The sequence below is a fragment of the Salvelinus fontinalis genome, chromosome 25 (assembly GCF_029448725.1).
Source record: "Salvelinus fontinalis isolate EN_2023a chromosome 25, ASM2944872v1, whole genome shotgun sequence".
Taxonomy (NCBI): domain Eukaryota; kingdom Metazoa; phylum Chordata; class Actinopteri; order Salmoniformes; family Salmonidae; genus Salvelinus; species Salvelinus fontinalis.
In genome coordinates this window covers 38,913,470-38,936,564 of record NC_074689.1, presented here as the reverse complement: position 1 = coordinate 38,936,564, position 23,095 = coordinate 38,913,470, and the positions used below count along the sequence as shown (strand labels likewise).

At 45.7% G+C, this 23,095-nt stretch overlaps 1 protein-coding gene across 1 annotated transcript in view; it reads right to left on the bottom strand.

The window, feature by feature from the left end:
* Positions 1 to 22,774, bottom strand: part of pi15a (peptidase inhibitor 15a) — a 28,866-nt gene extending 6,092 nt beyond the window's left edge. Inside the window, exons 1-3 of the mRNA XM_055882191.1 lie at positions 22,358 to 22,774; positions 21,823 to 22,158; positions 1,563 to 1,681 (exon numbers count right to left, since the gene is read on the bottom strand). Of these exons, the coding sequence (XP_055738166.1) occupies positions 1,563 to 1,681; positions 21,823 to 22,101 (398 nt within the window). The 5' untranslated portion in view covers positions 22,102 to 22,158; positions 22,358 to 22,774. The remainder of the gene's footprint in view (positions 1 to 1,562; positions 1,682 to 21,822; positions 22,159 to 22,357) is intronic.
* Between the last annotated feature and the right edge of the window lie 321 nt (positions 22,775 to 23,095).

Below are 23,095 nucleotides of genomic sequence, written 5' to 3'. Positions count from 1 at the left end.
AGGAAGCAGACTGGGTCATGACATTTAGGAAGCAGACGGGGTCATGACCTTTAGGAAGCAGACGGGGTCCCGTTTAGGAAGCAGACGGGGTCATGACCTTTAGGAAGCAGACGGGGTCATGACATTTAGGAAGCAGACGGGGTCATGACATTTAGGAAGCAGACGGGGTCATGACATTTAGGAAGCAGATGGGGTCATGACCTTTAGGAAGCAGACGGGTTCATGACATTTAGGAAGCAGACGGGGTCATGACATTTAGGAAGCAGACGGGGTCATGACATTTAGGAAGCAGACGGGGTCATGACATTTAGGAAGCAGACGGGGTCACGACATTTAGGAAGCAGACGAGGTCACGACATTTAGGAAGCAGACGGGGTCACGACATTTAGGTAGCAGACGGGGTCACGACATTTAGAAAGCAGACGGGGTCACGACATTTAGGAAGCAGACGGGGTCACGACATTTAGGAAGCAGACGGGGTCACGACATTTAGGAAGCAGACGGGGTCACGACATTTAGAAAGCAGACGGGGTCACGACATTTAGGAAGCAGACGGGGTCACGACATTTAGGAAGCAGACGGGGTCACGACATTTAGGAAGCAGACAGGGTCACGACCTTTAGGAAGCAGACGGGGTCACGACATTTAGGAAGCAGACGGGGTCACGACATTTAGGAAGCAGACGGGGTCATGACATTTAGGAAGCAGACGGGGTCATGACATTTAGGAAGCAGACGGGGTCATGACATTTAGGAAGCAGACGGGGTCATGACATTTAAGAAGCAGACGGGGTCACGACATTTAGGAAGCAGACGGGGTCACGACATTTAGGAAGCAGACGGGGTCACGACATTTAGGAAGCAGACGGGGTCATGACATTTAGAAAGCAGACGGGGTCATGACCTTTAGGAAGCAGACGGGGTCCCGTTTAGGAAGCAGACGGGGTCACGACATTTAGGAAGCAGACGGGGTCATGACATTTAGGAAGCAGACGAGGTCATGACATTTAGGAAGCAGACGGGGTCATGACCTTTAGGAAGCAGACGGGGTCATGACATTTAGGAAGCAGACGAGGTCATGACATTTCGGAAGCAGACGAGGTCATGACATTTAGGAAGCAGACGGGGTCATGACATTTCGGAAGCAGACGGGGTCATGACATTTAGGAAGCAGACGGGGTCACGACATTTAGGAAGCAGACGGGGACATGACATTTAGGAAGCAGACGGGGTCATGACCTTTAGGAAGCAGACGAGGTCATGACATTTAGGAAGCAGACAGGGTCATGACCTTTAGGAAGCAGACGGGGTCATGACCTTTAGGAAGCAGACGGGGTCATGACCTTTAGGAAGCAGACGGGGTCATGACCTTTAGGAAGCAGACGGGGTCATGACATTTAGGAAGCAGACAGGGTCATCACCAGAAGAAACCATTGGAGGCAGAGTTCCAGGATCAGTTTCCCCTCCCCCAGATCCTGAACCTTTAGACGGTGGAACACCAAACTGACTTGCGGTCAGCATCTAGGGTCAACAGTGAGGGGTCAAAGTTCAGAGGTGACTCACCGTCCAGTCCTGACAGAGAGGTTCTGGCCCAGGAACCTGAGGAGGTGTCGAGGTCCATGCTCCCACAGACACGCGTGGGCCCAGTCCTCAGCTGACTTAGACAGGGTCTCGTCCCACATCTACACACACACACACACACACACACACACACACACACACACACACACACACACACACACACACACACACACACACACACACAGACACACACACAGACACAGACACAGACACACACACACACACACACACACACACACACACAGGGAACATGAGAAACATGAGATCATGAGTAACATGGACTGAACTGTAGGCGTGACTAAGCTACGACAAATATGCACACAAAGCCTTGTCTATATTCCCTGTTCCCACGTTAAAGCCTTGTCTATTCTCCCTGTTCCCATGTTAAAGCCTTGTCTATTCTCCCTGTTCCCACGTTAAAGCCTTGTCTATTCTCCCTATTCCCATAAGTTAAAGCCTTGTCTATTCTCCCTGTTCCCACGTTAAAGCCTTGTCTATACTCTCTGTTCCCACGTTAAAGCCTTGTCTATTCTCCCTGTTCCCACGTTAAAGCCTTGTCTATTCTCCCTGTTCCCATGTTAAAGCCTTGTCTATTCTCCCTGTTCCCACGTTAAAGCCTTGTCTATTCTCCCTGTTCCCATAATGTTAAAGCCTTGTCTATTCTCCCTGTTCCCATAATGTTAAAGCCTTGTCTATTCTCCCTGTTCCAATGTTAAAGCCTTGTCTATTCTCCCTGTTCCCATAATGTTAAAGCCTTGTCTATTCTCCCTGTTCCCACGTTAAAGCCTTGTCTATACTCCCTGTTCCCACGTTAAAGCCTTGTCTATACTCCCTGTTCCCACGTTAAAGCCTTGTCTATTCTCCCTGTTCCCATAATGTTAAAGCCTTGTCTATTCTCCCTGTTCCCATAATGTTAAAGCCTTGTCTATTCTCCCTGTTCCCATGTTAAAGCCTTGTCTATTCTCCCTGTTCCCATGTTAAAGCCTTGTCTATACTCCCTGTTCCCAAGTTAAAGCCTTGTCTATACTCCCTGTTCCCACCTTAAAGCCTTGTCTATACTCCCTGTTCCTATACGTTAAAGCCTTGTCTATTCTCCCTGTTCCCATAATGTTAAAGCCTTGTCTATTCTCCCTGTTCCCACGTTAAAGCCTTGTCTATACTCCCTGTTCCCACGTTAAAGCCTTGTCTATTCTCCCTGTTCCCACGTTAAAGCCTTGTCTATTCTCCCTGTTCCCATGTTAAAGCCTTGTCTATTCTCCCTGTTCCCATGTTAAAGCCTTGTCTATTCTCCCTGTTCCCACGTTAAAGCCTTGTCTATTCTCCCTGTTCCCATGTTAAAGCCTTGTCTATTCTCCCTGTTCCCATGTTAAAGCCTTGTCTATTCTCCCTGTTCCCATGTTAAAGCCTTGTCTATTCTCCCTGTTCCCATGTTAAAGCCTTGTCTATACTCCCTGTTCCCACGTTAAAGCCTTGTCTATACTCCCTGTTCCCATGTTAAAGCCTTGTCTATACTCCCTGGTCCCACGTTAAAGCCTTGTCTATTCTCCCTGTTCCCATACGTTAAAGCCTTGTCTATACTCTCTGTTCCCACGTTAAAGCCTTGTCTATACTCCCTGTTCCCATGTTAAAGCCTTGTCTATACTCCCTGTTCCCATGTTAAAGCCTTGTCTATTCTCCCTGTTCCCATGTTAAAGCCTTGTCTATACTCCCTGTTCCCACGTTAAAGCCTTGTCTATTCTCCTTGTTCCCATAATGTTAAAGCCTTGTCTATACTCCCTGTTCCCATAATGTTAAAGCCTTGTCTATACTCCCTGTTCCCATAATGTTAAAGCCTTGTCTATTCTCCCTGTTCCCATAATGTTAAAGCCTTGTCTATACTCCCTGTTCCCATAATGTTAAAGCCTTGTCTATTCTCCCTGTTCCCATACATTGAGAAAATGTTTTTTTTAAACGAATTTGTCTGCAGCTGGCTATCTATGATCTCTGCAGAAGTCTCTTTAAAACGTTTAATTCACGGGAAATTGTTGTGCTTTGTTCTAGGTACTCCAATGCAACAAGGTTCCATGAGTTCTGATGCAACAGTGACACGTGCTGTCTTCGGTTAGTCAACAGAACTCCTGAAACGGAACACAGAGACAAAAAGGAATTGGATCAGGGTCAAATCGAGATAAAGTCCCTAGATGGTAGTACCACTCTCTCACGTGGTACAAGCTCCTAGATTATAGTACTACTCTCTCTCTCACGTGGTACAACCTCCTAGATTATAGTACTACTCTCTCTCTCACGTGGTACAACCTCCTAGATTATAGTACTACTCTCTCTCTCTCACGTGGTACAACCTCCTAGATGGTAGTACTACTCTCTCTCTCTCACGTGGTTCAACCTCCTAGATTATAGTACTACTCTCTCTCTCACGTGGTTCAACCTCCTAGATTATAGTACTACTCTCTCACGTGGTTCAACCTCCTAGATTATAATACTACTCTCTCTCTCTCACGTGGTTCAACCTCCTAGATTATAGTACTACTCTCTCACGTGGTACAACCTCCTAGATTATAGTACTACTCTCTCTCTCACGTGGTTCAACCTCCTAGATTATAGTACTACTCTCTCTCTCACGTGGTTCAACCTCCTAGATTATAGTACTACTCTCTCTCTCTCACGTGGTTCAACCTCCTAGATTATAGTACTACTCTCTCTCTCTCACGTGGTTCAACCTCCTAGATTATAGTACTACTCTCTCTCTCTCACGTGGTTCAACCTCCTAGATTATAGTACTACTCTCTCTCTCTCACGTGGACAACCTCCTAGATTATAGTACTACTCTCTCACGTGGTTCAACCTCCTAGATTATAGTACTACTCTCTCTCTCTCACGTGGTACAACCTCCTAGATGGTAGTACTACTCTCTCTCTCTCACGTGGTTCAACCTCCTAGATTATAGTACTACTCTCTCACGTGGTTCAACCTCCTAGATTATAATACTACTCTCTCTCTCTCACGTGGTTCAACCTCCTAGATTATAGTACTACTCTCTCTCTCACGTGGTTCAACCTCCTAGATTATAGTACTACTCTCTCTCTCTCACGTGGTTCAACCTTATAGATTATATTACTACTCTCTCTCTCACGTGGTTCAACCTCCTAGATTATAGTACTACTCTCTCACGTGGTTCAACCTCCTAGATTATAATACTACTCTCTCTCTCTCACGTGGTTCAACCTCCTAGATTATAGTACTACTCTCTCACGTGGTACAACCTCCTAGATTATAGTACTACTCTCTCTCTCACGTGGTTCAACCTCCTAGATTATAGTACTACTCTCTCACGTGGTTCAACCTCCTAGATTATAATACTACTCTCTCTCTCTCACGTGGTTCAACCTCCTAGATTATAGTACTACTCTCTCACGTGGTACAACCTCCTAGATTATAGTACTACTCTCTCTCTCACGTGGTTCAACCTCCTAGATTATAGTACTACTCTCTCTCTCACGTGGTTCAACCTCCTAGATTATAGTACTACTCTCTCTCTCTCACGTGGTTCAACCTCCTAGATTATAGTACTACTCTCTCTCTCTCACGTGGTACAACCTCCTAGATTATAGTACTACTCTCTCTCTCTCACGTGGTACAACCTCCTAGATTATAGTACTACTCTCTCTCTCTCACGTGGTTCAACCTCCTAGATTATAGTACTACTCTCTCTCTCTCACGTGGTTCAACCTCCTAGATGGTAGTACTACTCTCTCTCTCTCACGTGGTACAACCTCCTAGATTATAGTACTACTCTCTCACGTGGTTCAACCTCCTAGATTATAGTACTACTCTCTCTCTCACGTGGTTCAACCTCCTAGATTATAGTACTACTCTCTCTCTCACGTGGTTCAACCTCCTAGATTATAGTACTACTCTCTCTCTCACGTGGTTCAACCTCCTAGATTATAGTACTACTCTCTCTCTCTCACGTGGTACAACCTCCTAGATTATAGTACTACTCTCTCTCTCACGTGGTACAACCTCCTAGATTATAGTACTACTCTCTCTCTCTCACGTGGTACAACCTCCTAGATGGTAGTACTACTCTCTCTCTCACGTGGTTCAACCTCCTAGATTATAGTACTACTCTCTCTCTCACGTGGTTCAACCTCCTAGATTATAGTAGTACTCTCTCTCTCTCTCTCACGTGGTTCAACCTCCTAGATTATAGTACTACTCTCTCACGTGGTACAACCTCCTAGATTATAGTACTACTCTCTCTCTCTCACGTGGTTCAACCTCCTAGATTATAGTACTACTCTCTCTCTCTCTCACGTGGTTCAACCTCCTAGATTATAGTACTACTCTCTCACGTGGTACAACCTCCTAGATTATAGTACTACTACTCTCTCTCTCACGTGGTACAACCTCCTAGATTATAGTACTACTCTCTCTCTCACGTGGTTCAACCTCCTAGATTATAGTACTACTCTCTCTCTCTCTCGTGGTTCAACCTCCTAGATTATAGTACTACTCTCTCTCACGTGGTTCAACCTCCTAGATGGTAGTACTACTCTCTCTCTCTCACGTGGTTAAACCTCCTAGATTATAGTACTACTCTCTCTCTCACGTGGTTCAACCTCCTAGATTATAGTACTACTCTCTCTCTCTCTCTCGTGGTACAACCTCCTAGATTATAGTACTACTCTCTCTCTCACGTGGTTCAGCCTCCTAGATTATAGTACTACTCTCTCACGTGGTTCAACCTCCTAGATTATAGTACTACTCTCTCTCTCTCACGTGGTACAACCTCCTAGATTATAGTACTACTCTCTCTCTCACGTGGTTCAACCTCCTAGATTATAGTACTACTCTCTCTCTCTCTCGTGGTTCAACCTCCTAGATTATAGTACTACTCTCTCTCTCTCACGTGGTTCAACCTCCTAGATGGTAGTACTACTCTCTCTCTCTCACGTGGTTCAACCTCCTAGATTATAGTACTACTCTCTCTCTCACGTGGTTCAACCTCCTAGATTATAGTACTACTCTCTCTCTCACGTGGTTCAACCTCCTAGATTATAGTACTACTCTCTCTCTCTCTCTCGTGGTACAACCTCCTAGATTATAGTACTACTCTCTCTCTCACGTGGTTCAGCCTCCTAGATTATAGTACTACTCTCTCACGTGGTTCAACCTCCTAGATTATAGTACTACTCTCTCTCTCTCACGTGGTACAACCTCCTAGATTATAGTACTACTCTCTCTCTCACGTGGTTCAACCTCCTAGATTATAGTACTACTCTCTCTCTCTCTCGTGGTTCAACCTCCTAGATTATAGTACTACTCTCTCTCTCTCACGTGGTTCAACCTCCTAGATGGTAGTACTACTCTCTCTCTCTCACGTGGTTCAACCTCCTAGATTATAGTACTACTCTCTCTCTCACGTGGTTCAACCTCCTAGATTATAGTACTACTCTCTCTCTCTCTCTCTCGTGGTACAACCTCCTAGATTATAGTACTACTCTCTCTCTCACGTGGTTCAGCCTCCTAGATTATAGTACTACTCTCTCACGTGGTTCAACCTCCTAGATTATAGTACTACTCTCTCTCTCTCACGTGGTACAACCTCCTAGATTATAGTACTACTCTCTCTCTCTCACGTGGTTCAACCTCCTAGATTATAGTACTACTCTCTCTCTCACGTGGTTCAACATCCTAGATTATAGTACTACTCTCTCTCTCACGTGGTTCAACATCCTAGATTATAGTACTACTCTCTCTCTCTCTCTCTCTCGTGGTACAACCTCCTAGATTATAGTACTACTCTCTCTCTCACGTGGTTCAGCCTCCTAGATTATAGTACTACTCTCTCACGTGGTTCAACCTCCTAGATTATAGTACTACTCTCTCTCTCTCACGTGGTTCAACCTCCTAGATTATAGTACTACTCTCTCTATCTCACGTGGTTCAACCTCCTAGATTATAGTACTACTCTCTCTCTCTCACGTGGTTCAACCTCCTAGATGGTAGTACTACTCTCTCTCTCTCACGTGGTTCAACCTTATAGATTATATTACTACTCTCTCTCTCTCACGTGGTTCAACCTCCTAGATGGTAGTACTACTCTCTCTCTCTCACGTGGTTAAACCTCCTAGATTATAGTACTACTCTCTCTCTCACGTGGTTCAACCTCCTAGATTATAGGACTACTCTCTCTCTCTCACGTGGTACAACCTCCTAGATTATAGTACTACTCTCTCTCTCACGTGGTTCAACCTCCTAGATGGTAGTACTACTCTCTCTCTCTCACGTGGTACAACCTCCTAGATTATAGTACTACTCTCTCACGTGGTTCAACCTCCTAGATTATAGTACTACTCTCTCTCTCACGTGGTTCAACCTCCTAGATTATAGTACTACTCTCTCTCTCTCTCTCGTGGTTCAACCTCCTAGATTATAGTACTACTCTCTCTCTCTCTCTCGTGGTTCAACCTCCTAGATGGTAGTACTACTCTCTCTCTCACGTGGTACAACCTCCTAGATTATAGTACTACTCTCTCTATCTCACGTGGTTCAACCTCCTAGATTATAGTACTACTCTCTCTCTCACGTGGTTCAACCTCCTAGATTATAGTACTACTCTCTCTCTCACGTGGTTCAACCTCCTAGATTATAGTACTACTCTCTCTCTCACGTGGTTCAACCTCCTAGATTATAGTACTACTCTCTCTCTCTCTCTCGGGGTTCAACCTCCTAGATGGTAGTACTACACTCTCTCTCACGTGGTTCAACCTCCTAGATTATAGTACTACTCTCTCTCTCACGTGGTTTAACCTCCTAGATTATAGTACTACTCTCTCACGTGGTTCAAACTCCTAGATTATAGTACTACTCTCTCTCTCACGTGGTTCAACCTCCTAGATTATAGTACTACTCTCTCTCTCTCACGTGGTTCAACCTCCTAGATTATAGTACTACTCTCTCTCTCACGTGGTTTAACCTCCTAGATTATAGTACTACTCTCTCTCTCACGTGGTTCAACCTCCTAGATTATAGTACTACTCTCTCTCTCTCACGTGGTACAACCTCCTAGATTATAGTACTACTCTCTCTCTCACGTGGTACAACCTCCTAGATTATAGTACTACTCTCTCTCTCTCACGTGGTACAACCTCCTAGATGGTAGTACTACTCTCTCTCTCTCTCGTGGTTCAACCTCCTAGATTATAGTACTACTCTCTCTCTCACGTGGTTCAACCTCCTAGATTATAGTAGTACTCTCTCTCTCTCTCACGTGGTTCAACCTCCTAGATTATAGTACTACTCTCTCACGTGGTACAACCTCCTAGATTATAGTACTACTCTCTCTCTCTCACGTGGTTCAACCTCCTAGATTATAGTACTACTCTCTCTCTCTCTCACGTGGTTCAACCTCCTAGATTATAGTACTACTCTCTCACGTGGTACAACCTCCTAGATTATAGTACTACTAATCTCTCTCTCACGTGGTACAACCTCCTAGATTATAGTACTACTCTCTCTCTCACGTGGTTCAACCTCCTAGATTATAGTACTACTCTCTCTCTCTCTCGTGGTTCAACCTCCTAGATTATAGTACTACTCTCTCTCACGTGGTTCAACCTCCTAGATGGTAGTACTACTCTCTCTCTCTCACGTGGTTCAACCTCCTAGATTATAGTACTACTCTCTCTCTCACGTGGTTCAACCTCCTAGATTATAGTACTACTCTCTCTCTCTCTCTCGTGGTACAACCTCCTAGATTATAGTACTACTCTCTCTCTCACGTGGTTCAGCCTCCTAGATTATAGTACTACTCTCTCACGTGGTTCAACCTCCTAGATTATAGTACTACTCTCTCTCTCTCACGTGGTACAACCTCCTAGATTATAGTACTACTCTCTCTCTCACGTGGTTCAACCTCCTAGATTATAGTACTACTCTCTCTCTCTCTCGTGGTTCAACCTCCTAGATTATAGTACTACTCTCTCTCTCTCACGTGGTTCAACCTCCTAGATGGTAGTACTACTCTCTCTCTCTCACGTGGTTCAACCTCCTAGATTATAGTACTACTCTCTCTCTCACGTGGTTCAACCTCCTAGATTATAGTACTACTCTCTCTCTCTCTCTCGTGGTACAACCTCCTAGATTATAGTACTACTCTCTCTCTCACGTGGTTCAGCCTCCTAGATTATAGTACTACTCTCTCACGTGGTTCAACCTCCTAGATTATAGTACTACTCTCTCTCTCTCACGTGGTACAACCTCCTAGATTATAGTACTACTCTCTCTCTCACGTGGTTCAACCTCCTAGATGGTAGTACTACTCTCTCTCTCTCACGTGGTTCAACCTCCTAGATTATAGTACTACTCTCTCTCTCACGTGGTTCAACATCCTAGATTATAGTACTACTCTCTCTCTCTCTCTCTCTCGTGGTACAACCTCCTAGATTATAGTACTACTCTCTCTCTCACGTGGTTCAGCCTCCTAGATTATAGTACTACTCTCTCACGTGGTTCAACCTCCTAGATTATAGTACTACTCTCTCTCTCTCACGTGGTTCAACCTCCTAGATTATAGTACTACTCTCTCTATCTCACGTGGTTCAACCTCCTAGATTATAGTACTACTCTCTCTCTCACGTGGTTCAGCCTCCTAGATTATAGTACTGCTCTCTCTCTCTCACGCGGTTCAACCTCCTAGATTATAGTACTACTCTCTCTCTCACGTGGTTTAACCTCCTAGATTATAGTACTACTCTCTCTCTCACGTGGTTCAACCTCCTAGATTATAGTACTACTCTCTCTCTCTCACGTGGTACAACCTCCTAGATTATAGTACTACTCTCTCTCTCACGTGGTACAACCTCCTAGATTATAGTACTACTCTCTCTCTCTCACGTGGTACAACCTCCTAGATGGTAGTACTACTCTCTCTCTCACGTGGTTCAACCTCCTAGATTATAGTACTACTCTCTCTCTCACGTGGTTCAACCTCCTAGATTATAGAACTACTCTCTCTCTCTCTCACGTGGTTCAACCTCCTAGATTATAGTACTACTCTCTCACGTGGTACAACCTCCTAGATTATAGTACTACTCTCTCTCTCTCACGTGGTTCAACCTCCTAGATTATAGTACTACTCTCTCTCTCACGTGGTTCAACCTCCTAGATTATAGTACTACTCTCTCTCTCTCTCGTGGTACAACCTCCTAGATTATAGTACTACTCTCTCTCTCACGTGGTTCAGCCTCCTAGATTATAGTACTACTCTCTCACGTGGTTCAACCTCCTAGATTATAGTACTACTCTCTCTCTCTCACGTGGTTCAACCTCCTAGATTATAGTACTACTCTCTCTCTCACGTGGTTCAACCTCCTAGATTATAGTACTACCTTCTCTCTCACGTGGTTCAACCTCCTAGATTATAGTAGTACTCTCTCTCTCACGTGGTTCAACCTCCTAGATTATAGTACTACTCTCTCTCTCACGTGGTTCAACCTCCTAGATTATAGTACTACTCTCTCTCTCTCTCTCGGGGTTCAACCTCCTAGATGGTAGTACTACACTCTCTCTCACGTGGTTCAACCTCCTAGATTATAGTACTACTCTCTCTATCTCACGTGGTTCAAACTCCTAGATTATAGTACTACTCTCTCTCTCACGTGGTTCAACCTCCTAGATTATAGTACTACTCTCTCTCTCTCACGTGGTTCAACCTCCTAGATTATAGTACTACTCTCTCTCTCACGTGGTTTAACCTCCTAGATTATAGTACTACTCTCTCTCTCACGTGGTTCAACCTCCTAGATTATAGAACTACTCTCTCTCTCTCACGTGGTACAACCTCCTAGATTATAGTACTACTCTCTCTCTCACGTGGTACAACCTCCTAGATTATAGTACTACTCTCTCTCTCTCACGTGGTACAACCTCCTAGATGGTAGTACTACTCTCTCTCTCACGTGGTTCAACCTCCTAGATTATAGTACTACTCTCTCTCTCACGTGGTTCAACCTCCTAGATTATAGTAGTACTCTCTCTCTCTCTCACGTGGTTCAACCTCCTAGATTATAGTACTACTCTCTCACGTGGTACAACCTCCTAGATTATAGTACTACTCTCTCTCTCTCACGTGGTTCAACCTCCTAGATTATAGTACTACTCTCTCTCTCTCTCACGTGGTTCAACCTCCTAGATTATAGTACTACTCTCTCTCTCTCACGTGGTACAACATCCTAGATTATAGTACTACTCTCTCTCTCTCTCTCTCTCGTGGTACAACCTCCTAGATTATAGTACTACTCTCTCTCTCACGTGGTTCAGCCTCCTAGATTATAGTACTACTCTCTCACGTGGTTCAACCTCCTAGATTATAGTACTACTCTCTCTCTCTCACGTGGTTCAACCTCCTAGATTATAGTACTACTCTCTCTATCTCACGTGGTTCAACCTCCTAGATTATAGTACTACTCTCTCTCTCTCACGTGGTTCAACCTCCTAGATGGTAGTACTACTCTCTCTCTCTCACGTGGTTCAACCTTATAGATTATATTACTACTCTCTCTCTCTCACGTGGTTCAACCTCCTAGATGGTAGTACTACTCTCTCTCTCTCACGTGGTTCAACCTCCTAGATGGTAGTACTACTCTCTCTCTCTCACGTGGTTCAACCTTATAGATTATATTACTACTCTCTCTCTCTCACGTGGTTCAACCTCCTAGATGGTAGTACTACTCTCTCTCTCTCACGTGGTTCAACCTCCTAGATTATAGGACTACTCTCTCTCTCTCACGTGGTACAACCTCCTAGATTATAGTACTACTCTCTCTCTCACGTGGTTCAACCTCCTAGATGGTAGTACTACTCTCTCTCTCTCACGTGGTACAACCTCCTAGATTATAGTACTACTCTCTCACGTGGTTCAACCTCCTAGATTATAGTACTACTCTCTCTCTCACGTGGTTCAACCTCCTAGATTATAGGACTACTCTCTCTCTCTCACGTGGTACAACCTCCTAGATTATAGTACTACTCTCTCTCTCACGTGGTTCAACCTCCTAGATTATAGTACTACTCTCTCTCTCACGTGGTTCAACCTCCTAGATTATAGTACTACTCTCTCTCTCACGTGGTTCAACCTCCTAGATTATAGTACTACTCTCTCTCTCTCTCTCGGGGTTCAACCTCCTAGATGGTAGTACTACACTCTCTCTCACGTGGTTCAACCTCCTAGATTATAGTACTACTCTCTCTCTCACGTGGTTCAACCTCCTAGATTATAGTACTACTCTCTCTCTCTCACGTGGTTCAACCTCCTAGATTATAGTACTACTCTCTCTCTCACGTGGTTTAACCTCCTAGATTATAGTACTACTCTCTCTCTCACGTGGTTCAACCTCCTAGATTATAGTACTACTCTCTCTCTCTCACGTGGTACAACCTCCTAGATTATAGTACTACTCTCTCTCTCACGTGGTACAACCTCCTAGATTATAGTACTACTCTCTCTCTCTCACGTGGTACAACCTCCTAGATGGTAGTACTACTCTCTCTCTCACGTGGTTCAACCTCCTAGATTATAGTACTACTCTCTCTCTCACGTGGTTCAACCTCCTAGATTATAGTAGTACTCTCTCTCTCTCTCACGTGGTTCAACCTCCTAGATTATAGTACTACTCTCTCACGTGGTACAACCTCCTAGATTATAGTACTACTCTCTCTCTCTCACGTGGTTCAACCTCCTAGATTATAGTACTACTCTCTCTCTCTCTCACGTGGTTCAACCTCCTAGATTATAGTACTACTCTCTCACGTGGTACAACCTCCTAGATTATAGTACTACTAATCTCTCTCTCACGTGGTACAACCTCCTAGATTATAGTACTACTCTCTCTCTCACGTGGTTCAACCTCCTAGATTATAGTACTACTCTCTCTCTCTCTCGTGGTTCAACCTCCTAGATTATAGTACTACTCTCTCTCACGTGGTTCAACCTCCTAGATGGTAGTACTACTCTCTCTCTCTCACGTGGTTCAACCTCCTAGATTATAGTACTACTCTCTCTCTCACGTGGTTCAACCTCCTAGATTATAGTACTACTCTCTCTCTCTCTCTCGTGGTACAACCTCCTAGATTATAGTACTACTCTCTCTCTCACGTGGTTCAGCCTCCTAGATTATAGTACTACTCTCTCACGTGGTTCAACCTCCTAGATTATAGTACTACTCTCTCTCTCTCACGTGGTACAACCTCCTAGATTATAGTACTACTCTCTCTCTCACGTGGTTCAACCTCCTAGATTATAGTACTACTCTCTCTCTCTCTCGTGGTTCAACCTCCTAGATTATAGTACTACTCTCTCTCTCTCACGTGGTTCAACCTCCTAGATGGTAGTACTACTCTCTCTCTCTCACGTGGTTCAACCTCCTAGATTATAGTACTACTCTCTCTCTCACGTGGTTCAACCTCCTAGATTATAGTACTACTCTCTCTCTCTCTCTCGTGGTACAACCTCCTAGATTATAGTACTACTCTCTCTCTCACGTGGTTCAGCCTCCTAGATTATAGTACTACTCTCTCACGTGGTTCAACCTCCTAGATTATAGTACTACTCTCTCTCTCTCACGTGGTACAACCTCCTAGATTATAGTACTACTCTCTCTCTCACGTGGTTCAACCTCCTAGATGGTAGTACTACTCTCTCTCTCTCACGTGGTTCAACCTCCTAGATTATAGTACTACTCTCTCTCTCACGTGGTTCAACATCCTAGATTATAGTACTACTCTCTCTCTCTCTCTCTCTCGTGGTACAACCTCCTAGATTATAGTACTACTCTCTCTCTCACGTGGTTCAGCCTCCTAGATTATAGTACTACTCTCTCACGTGGTTCAACCTCCTAGATTATAGTACTACTCTCTCTCTCTCACGTGGTTCAACCTCCTAGATTATAGTACTACTCTCTCTATCTCACGTGGTTCAACCTCCTAGATTATAGTACTACTCTCTCTCTCACGTGGTTCAGCCTCCTAGATTATAGTACTGCTCTCTCTCTCTCACGCGGTTCAACCTCCTAGATTATAGTACTACTCTCTCTCTCACGTGGTTTAACCTCCTAGATTATAGTACTACTCTCTCTCTCACGTGGTTCAACCTCCTAGATTATAGTACTACTCTCTCTCTCTCACGTGGTACAACCTCCTAGATTATAGTACTACTCTCTCTCTCACGTGGTACAACCTCCTAGATTATAGTACTACTCTCTCTCTCTCACGTGGTACAACCTCCTAGATGGTAGTACTACTCTCTCTCTCACGTGGTTCAACCTCCTAGATTATAGTACTACTCTCTCTCTCACGTGGTTCAACCTCCTAGATTATAGAACTACTCTCTCTCTCTCTCACGTGGTTCAACCTCCTAGATTATAGTACTACTCTCTCACGTGGTACAACCTCCTAGATTATAGTACTACTCTCTCTCTCTCACGTGGTTCAACCTCCTAGATTATAGTACTACTCTCTCTCTCACGTGGTTCAACCTCCTAGATTATAGTACTACTCTCTCTCTCTCTCGTGGTACAACCTCCTAGATTATAGTACTACTCTCTCTCTCACGTGGTTCAGCCTCCTAGATTATAGTACTACTCTCTCACGTGGTTCAACCTCCTAGATTATAGTACTACTCTCTCTCTCTCACGTGGTTCAACCTCCTAGATTATAGTACTACTCTCTCTCTCACGTGGTTCAACCTCCTAGATTATAGTACTACCTTCTCTCTCACGTGGTTCAACCTCCTAGATTATAGTACTACTCTCTCTCTCTCACGTGGTACAACCTCCTAGATTATAGTACTACTCTCTCTCTCACGTGGTTCAACCTCCTAGATTATAGTACTACTCTCTCTCTCACGTGGTACAACCTCCTAGATTATAGTACTACTCTCTCTCTCTCACGTGGTACAACCTCCTAGATTATAGTACTACTCTCTCTCTCACGTGGTTCAACCTCCTAGATTATATTACTACTCTCTCTCTCTCACGTGGTTCAACCTCCTAGATTATAATACTACTCTCTCTCTCTCGTGGTTCAACCTCCTAGATTATAGTACTACTCTCTCTCTCACGTGGTACAACCTCCTAGATTATAGTACTACTCTCTCTCTCTCGTGGTTCAACCTCCTAGATTATAGTACTACTCTCTCTCTCTCTCGTGGTTCAACCTCCTAGATTATAGTACTACTCTCTCTCTCTCTCACGTGGTTCAACCTCCTAGATTATAGTACTACTCTCTCACATGGTTTAACCTCCTAGATTATAGTACTACTCTCTCTCTCTCACGTGGTACAACCTCCTAGATTATAGTACTACTCTCTCTCTCTCACGTGGTACAACCTCCTAGATTATAGTACTACTCTCTCTCTCTCACGTGGTACAACCTCCTAGATTATAGTACTACTCTCTCTCTCACGTGGTTCAACCTCCTAGATTATAGTACTACTCTCTCTCTCTCACGTGGTTCAAACTCCTAGATGGTAGTACTACTCTCTCACGTGGTCCAACCCCCTAGATGGTAGTACTAGATTTAAGTTGTCACACCGAAAAAATAGACTACTAGAGTAATGTCTGTTCTTTTATATTTAATTTAAATCAAGACTAGGGATAGCCTACATACCCATCACATACCTTTAAATGAGCAAACATGAATGTTCTGCACTTTGCCATAGACTGTAAGTGTATTGACTGCCAACTCTCCCACCGCGTCCTTGACGTTGCCAGCCACCATCGCTCCTATGATAGCTATGCACCTGGCCTGTTCAGAGCGATGCGCCGCCAATAGTTGGTTTATTATAGCTAGGGCCTTTTTACAGCAGCCTCTACTTGGAACACTACTTGGAACACTACTTGGAACACTACTTGGAACACACCCATCTCTGTATCTGCAACATGCAACTGGAGCTAGTCTCTCTACAGCCATCCTTAAGGACATAAAGCCTCTAAACTGGACATTGTCCAGGGAATGCTACCGGCTACCGGCTACCGGCTACCGGCTACCGTGTCTTTAAACCCATTCATCACTCAAGTCATGAACAACTCCAACCAAACCCATTACACCACTACATGGACACTTGGATCACAAAAGGCACCCTATTTCATAAGTAGTGCACTACTTTTGACTCTTAATGTTTTCCCCGTCAGTCACCCTCTAAAACGTGACCCCTCTAAAACGTGACCCCTCTAGAACGTGACCCCTCTAAAACGTGACCCCTCTAAAACGTGACCCCTCTAAAACGTGACCCCCTCTAGAACGTGACCCCTCTAAAACGTGACCCCTCTAAAACGTGACCCCTCTAAAACGTGACCCCTCTAAAACGTGACCCCTCTAAAACGTGACCCCTCTAAAACGTGACCCCTCTAAAACGTGACCCCTCTAAAACGTGACCCCTCTAAAGCGTGACCCCTCTAAAGCGTGACCCCTCTAAAACGTGACCCCTCTAAAGCGTGACCCCTCTAAAACGTGACCCCTCTAAAACGTGACCCCCTCTCCCAGCGAGGCTGTAGGTGGTCCTGGACGCTCAAATGTGCTCAACAGCTGGGTCAGGTTCAGAGAGGGGGCCAGATAGTGTCAGAGAGGGTCAGAGAGGGTCAGAGGGGGTCAGAGAGGGGGCCAGAGAGGGTCAGAGGGGGTCAGAGAGGGTCAGAGAGGGTCAGAGAGGGGGCCAGAGGGGGCCAGAGAGGGTCAGAGAGGGGGCCAGAGAGGGCCAGAGAGGGGCCAGAGAGTGTCAGAGAGGGTCAGAGAGGGGGCCAGAGAGGGTCAGAGAGGGGGCCAGAGAGGGGGCCAGAGAGGGCCAGAGAGGGGCCAGAGAGGGTCAGAGAGGGGCCCAGAGAGGGGGCCAGAGAGGGGCCAGAGAGGGTCAGAGAGGGCCAGAGAGGGTCAGAGAGGGTCAGAGAGGGGGCCAGAGAGGGTCAGAGAGGGGGCCAGAGAGGGTCAGAGAGGGTCAGAGAGGGCCAGAGAGGGCCAGAGAGGGGGCCAGAGAGGGTCAGAGAGGGTGTCAGAGAGGGTCAGAGAGGGGGCCAGAGAGGGTCAGAGAGCGTCAGAGAGGGTCAGAGAGGGGGCCAGAAAGGGTCAGAGAGGGTCAGAGAGGTTCAGAGAGGGTCAGAGAGGGGGCCAGAGAGGGGGCCAGAGAGGGTCAGAGAGGGTGTCAGAGAGGGTCAGAGAGCGTCAGAGAGGGCCAGAGACGGTCAGAGAGGGTCAGAGAGGGTCAAATAGGGGGCCAGAGAGGGTCAGAGAGGGTCAGAGAGGGGGCCAGAGAGGGTCAGAGAGAGGGTCAGAGAGGGTCAGAGACGGGGCCAGAGAGGGTCAGAGAGAGGGTCAGAGAGGTTTAGAGAGGGGGCCAGAGAGGGTCAGAGAGAGGGCCAGAGAGGGTCAGAGAGGGGGCCAGAGAGGGTCATAGAGGGTCAGAGAGGGTCAGAAAGGGTCAGAGAGGGTCAGAGAGTGTCAGAGAGGGTCAGAGAGGGGGCCAGAGAGGGGGTCAGAGAGGGTCAGAGAGGGGGCCAGAGAGGGTCAGAGAGGGGGCCAGAGAGGGTCAGAGAGGGTCAGAGAGGGGGCCAGAGAGGGTCAGAGAGGGGGCCAGAGAGGGTCAGAGAGGGTCAGAGGGGGGCCAGAGAGGGTCAGAGAGGGGGCCAGAGAGGGTCAGAGAGGGTCAGAGGGGGGCCAGAGAGGGTCAGAGAGGGTCAGAGAGGTTCAGAGAGGGTCAGAGAGGGGGCCAGAGAGGGTCAGAGACGGTCAGAGAGGGGGCCAGAGAGGGTCAGAGAGGGTCAGAGAGGGGGCCAGAGAGGGTCAGAGAGGGGGCCAGAGAGGGTCAGAGAGGGGTTCAGAGAGGGTCAGAGAGGGGTTCAGAGAGGGTCAGAGAGGGGTTCAGAGAGGGTCAGAGAGGGGGCCAGAGAGGGTCAGAGAGGGGGCCAGAGAGGGTCAGAGAGGGGGCCAGAGAGGGTCAGAGAGGGGGCCAGAGAGGGTCAGAGAGGGGGCCAGAGAGGGTCAGAGAGGGTCAGAGAGGGTCAGAGAGGGGGTCAGAGAGGGTCAGAGAGGGTCAGAGAGGGTCAGAGAGGGTGCCAGAGAGGGTCAGAGAGGGGGCCAGAGAGGGTCAGAGAGGGGGCCAGAGAGGGTCAGAGAGAGTCAGAGAGGGGGTCAGAGAGGGGGCCAGAGAGGGTCAGAGAGGGGGCCAGAGAGGGTCAGAGAGGGTCAGAGGGGGTCAGAGAGGGTCAGAGAGGGTCAGAGAGGGGGCCAGAGAGGGTCAGAGAGGGTCAGAGAGGGGGTCAGAGAGGGTTAGAGAGGGGGTCAGAGAGGGTCAGAGAGGGGGTCAGAGAGGGTCAGAGAGGGGGCCAGAGAGGGTCAGAGAGGGTCAGAGAGGGGGTCAGAGAGGGGGCCAGAGAGGGTCAGAGAGGGGGCCAGATAGGGTCAGATAGGGTCAGAGAGGGTCAGAGAGGGTCAGAGAGGGTCAGAGAGGGGGTCAGAGAGGGGGTCACAGAGGGGGTCAGAGAGGGTCAGAGAGGGTCAGAGAGGGGGCCAGAGAGGGTCAGAGAGGGGGTCAGAGGAGATATTTGTCACTGAGCATCCTGCTCTGAACTACACATTGGTTCCATTCCAAATAGACCCCTATTCCCTATATAGTGCACTACTTTTGACCATAGCCACATGGACTGTGGTCAAGAGTAGTACACTATATAGGGAATATGGTGCCATCTGGGGGACCTTGATTCACATCAACCTATCACACATCACCAGTCACCATGACAGAGAGCTTCTTTCACTAAGCAACACACATTTATCAATGAATTGTGTGCTAAGTAAACATGTATCAATGAATTGAGCTGCTAAGTAGACATGTATCAGTGGATAGAGCTGCTAAGTAGACATGTATCAGTGGATAGAGCTGCTAAGTAGACATGTATCAATGAATTGAGCTGCTAAGTAGACATGTATCAATGAATTGAGCTGCTAAGTAGACATGTATCAATGAATTGAGCTGCTAAGTAGACATGTATCAATGAATTGAGCTGCTAAGTAGACATGTATCAATGAATTGAGCTGCTAAGTAGACATGTATCAGTGGATAGAGCTGCTAAGTAAACATGTATCAGTGGATAGAGCTGCTAAGTAAACATGTATCAGTGGATAGAGCTGCTAAGTAGACATGTATCAGTGGATAGAGCTGCTAAGTAGACATGTATCAGTGGATAGAGCTGCTAAGTAGACATGTATCAGTGGATAGAGCTGCTAAGTAGACATGTATCAGTGGATAGAGCTGCTAAGTAGACATGTATCAGTGGATAGAGCTGCTAAGTAGACATGTATCAGTGGATAGAGCTGCTAAGTAAACATGTATCAGTGGATAGAGCTGCTAAGTAAACATGTATCAGTGGATAGAGCTGCTAAGTAGACATGTATCAATGAATTGAGCTGCTAAGTAGACATGTATCAATGAATTGAGCTGCTAAGTAGACATGTATCAATGAATTGAGCTGCTAAGTAGACATGTATCAATGAATTGAGCTGCTAAGTAGACATGTATCAATGAATTGAGCTGCTAAGTAGACATGTATCAATGAATTGAGCTGCTAAGTAGACATGTATCAATGAATTGAGCTGCTAAGTAGACATGTATCAATGAATTGAGCTGCTAAGTAGACATGTATCAATGAATTGAGCTGCTAAGTAGACATGTATCAATGAATTGAGCTGCTAAGTAGACATGTATCAATGAATTGAGCTGCTAAGTAGACATGTATCAATGAATTGAGCTGCTAAGTATACATGTATCAGTGGATAGAGCTGCTAAGTAGACATGTATCAGTGGATAGAGCTGCTAAGTAGACATGTATCAGTGGATAGAGCTGCTAAGTAGACATGTATCAGTGGATAGAGCTGCTAAGTAGACATGTATCAGTGGATAGAGCTGCTAAGTAGACATGTATCAGTGGATAGAGCTGCTAAGTAGACATGTATCAGTGGATAGAGCTGCTAAGTAGACATGTATCAATGAATTGAGCTGCTAAGTAGACATGTATCAGTGGATAGAGCTGCTAAGTAGACATGTATCAGTGGATAGAGCTGCTAAGTAGACATGTATCAGTGGATAGAGCTGCTAAGTAGACATGTATCAGTGGATAGAGCTGCTAAGTAGACATGTATCAGTGGATAGAGCTGCTAAGTAGACATGTATCAGTGGATAGAGCTGCTAAGTAGACATGTATCAGTGGATAGAGCTGCTAAGTAGACATGTATCAGTGGATAGAGCTGCTAAGTAGACATGTATCAGTGGATAGAGCTGCTAAGTAGACATGTATCAGTGGATAGAGCTGCTAAGTAGACATGTATCAGTGGATAGAGCTGCTAAGTAGACATGTATCAGTGGATAGAGCTGCTAAGTAGACATGTATCAGTGGATAGAGCTGCTAAGTAGACATGTATCAGTGGATAGAGCTGCTAAGTAGACATGTATCAGTGGATAGAGCTGCTAAGTAGACATGTATCAGTGGATAGAGCTGCTAAGTAGACATGTATCAGTGGATAGAGCTGCTAAGTAGACATGTATCAGTGGATAGAGCTGCTAAGTAGACATGTATCAGTGGATAGAGCTGCTAAGTAGACATGTATCAGTGGATAGAGCTGCTAAGTAGACATGTATCAGTGGATAGAGCTGCTAAGTAGACATGTATCAGTGGATAGAGCTGCTAAGTAGACATGTATCAGTGGATAGAGCTGCTAAGTAGACATGTATCAGTGGATAGAGCTGCTAAGTAGACATGTATCAGTGGATAGAGCTGCTAAGTAGACATGTATCAGTGGATAGAGCTGCTAAGTAGACATGTATCAGTGGATAGAGCTGCTAAGTAGACATGTATCAGTGGATAGAGCTGCTAAGTAGACATGTATCAGTGGATAGAGCTGCTAAGTAGACATGTATCAGTGGATAGAGCTGCTAAGTAGACATGTATCAGTGGATAGAGCTGCTAAGTAGACATGTATCAGTGGATAGAGCAGCTTCTCCAGGACATCTAAACTGGAGTTTATAATAACCCTGGCCACTGATCTAACAAGCAGGCTATTTATCAATACATAAACCTCAATATCAGTATTAAAAATTAGAAGAACAAGTGAAGGAAGGGAACGCAGGCAAAGCAGAAAGATAATTCATCATTAATCAATGAGCAATTTATTGATAAAGTAAAAGATATAAATCACTTACCATGTACTCCATATTGGACGCCGGAGGGAAAACCTTCCCTCTTACTTTATTGTGGTAATCAAGAATGGCAAGCATGTCGTTTTGGGAAATATAACGCTTCCTCCTGGTCAGGGGAATATTTTCGCTGCCTGCTTCTCTATAGTTGAACGCTGCGCCAAGATCGGTGAAATTGGTGGCTGGCAACGTCGAGGATACGCTGGGAGAGTTGGCTGCCAATACACTTGCTCCGAAAGATATGCACAACAGCAGAAAGTCTATGGCAAAGTGCGGAGAATTCATGTTTGCTTCTTTAAAAATATGTGACGGGATGTAGGCTATCCCTGGTCTTGATTTAATCTGAAATGACATTTAAAAAAATAACAGACATTACTCTAAATAGTCTATTTGTGCCAACTGTATTTCAAATAGTACAAACGTTTGTAAAAACCTTCTCAAAGATTCCCAAAAATATAACAAAAACACACATGCAGCAGAAAAATATCGGTCACAACAGAAGAAATAAAATCCCTCTACGGAATTTTGGAAAAGGTCCTACCTTCTACTTTGCGGCGGTATCTTGTGCCTGCGTTGCCAGGCGACACTCTTCCAACGTTTTAGTTAGAATAGTGGATAAGAGAGAGAGAGAGAGAGAGACAGCGATATCCTTCCAGCAGTAGCCTAGACTTGCAAATAGCTCCTTGCAAACTATAGGAGGACTTCGACTGCAGTTCGACGCGCTCGGTTTATATATCACAGCGGTTGATGGAGGAAGTACGCTGAGCTGTCCGAAGGTGTGTGGACGAAGTCCCTCCCTGTCACCTGAAACAAAACATCATTTGGAGAGAGACGTCATGTTTGGTTTTCTTTAATCCCCTTCCTGGCAGAGAGAGCTTGCTTCACTTCATCACAAACATCTGCTTTACGTTTGGCCTACCGGACAAAGTGAAAAAAGAAAACATATGCGAAGAAAGCCGCATAATCCCGCAATACAGGTCAGAGAAGGGTGGCTGGGTTAGATATGGCTACAGCGGTTATTGTGATCATGATGCAATAGAGACAGCGGAGGGACAATAGGTAACTGATACACTGATATTTCCATGGAGAGAGGTGATGAATGAAGGTTATGTTATACGTGGGTTATTACAGTGTAATAACAATGTTATAGAGCAAGGATGGGCAACTTTGATAGCATATCTGAACTCGTCATGTGGTTTGCCGGTCTGCATACCCACACAAGCAGTCAGAGCCGGTCCTAGCCTTTTGGGAGCCCTGAGTACAAATTTGAGCAAAACAT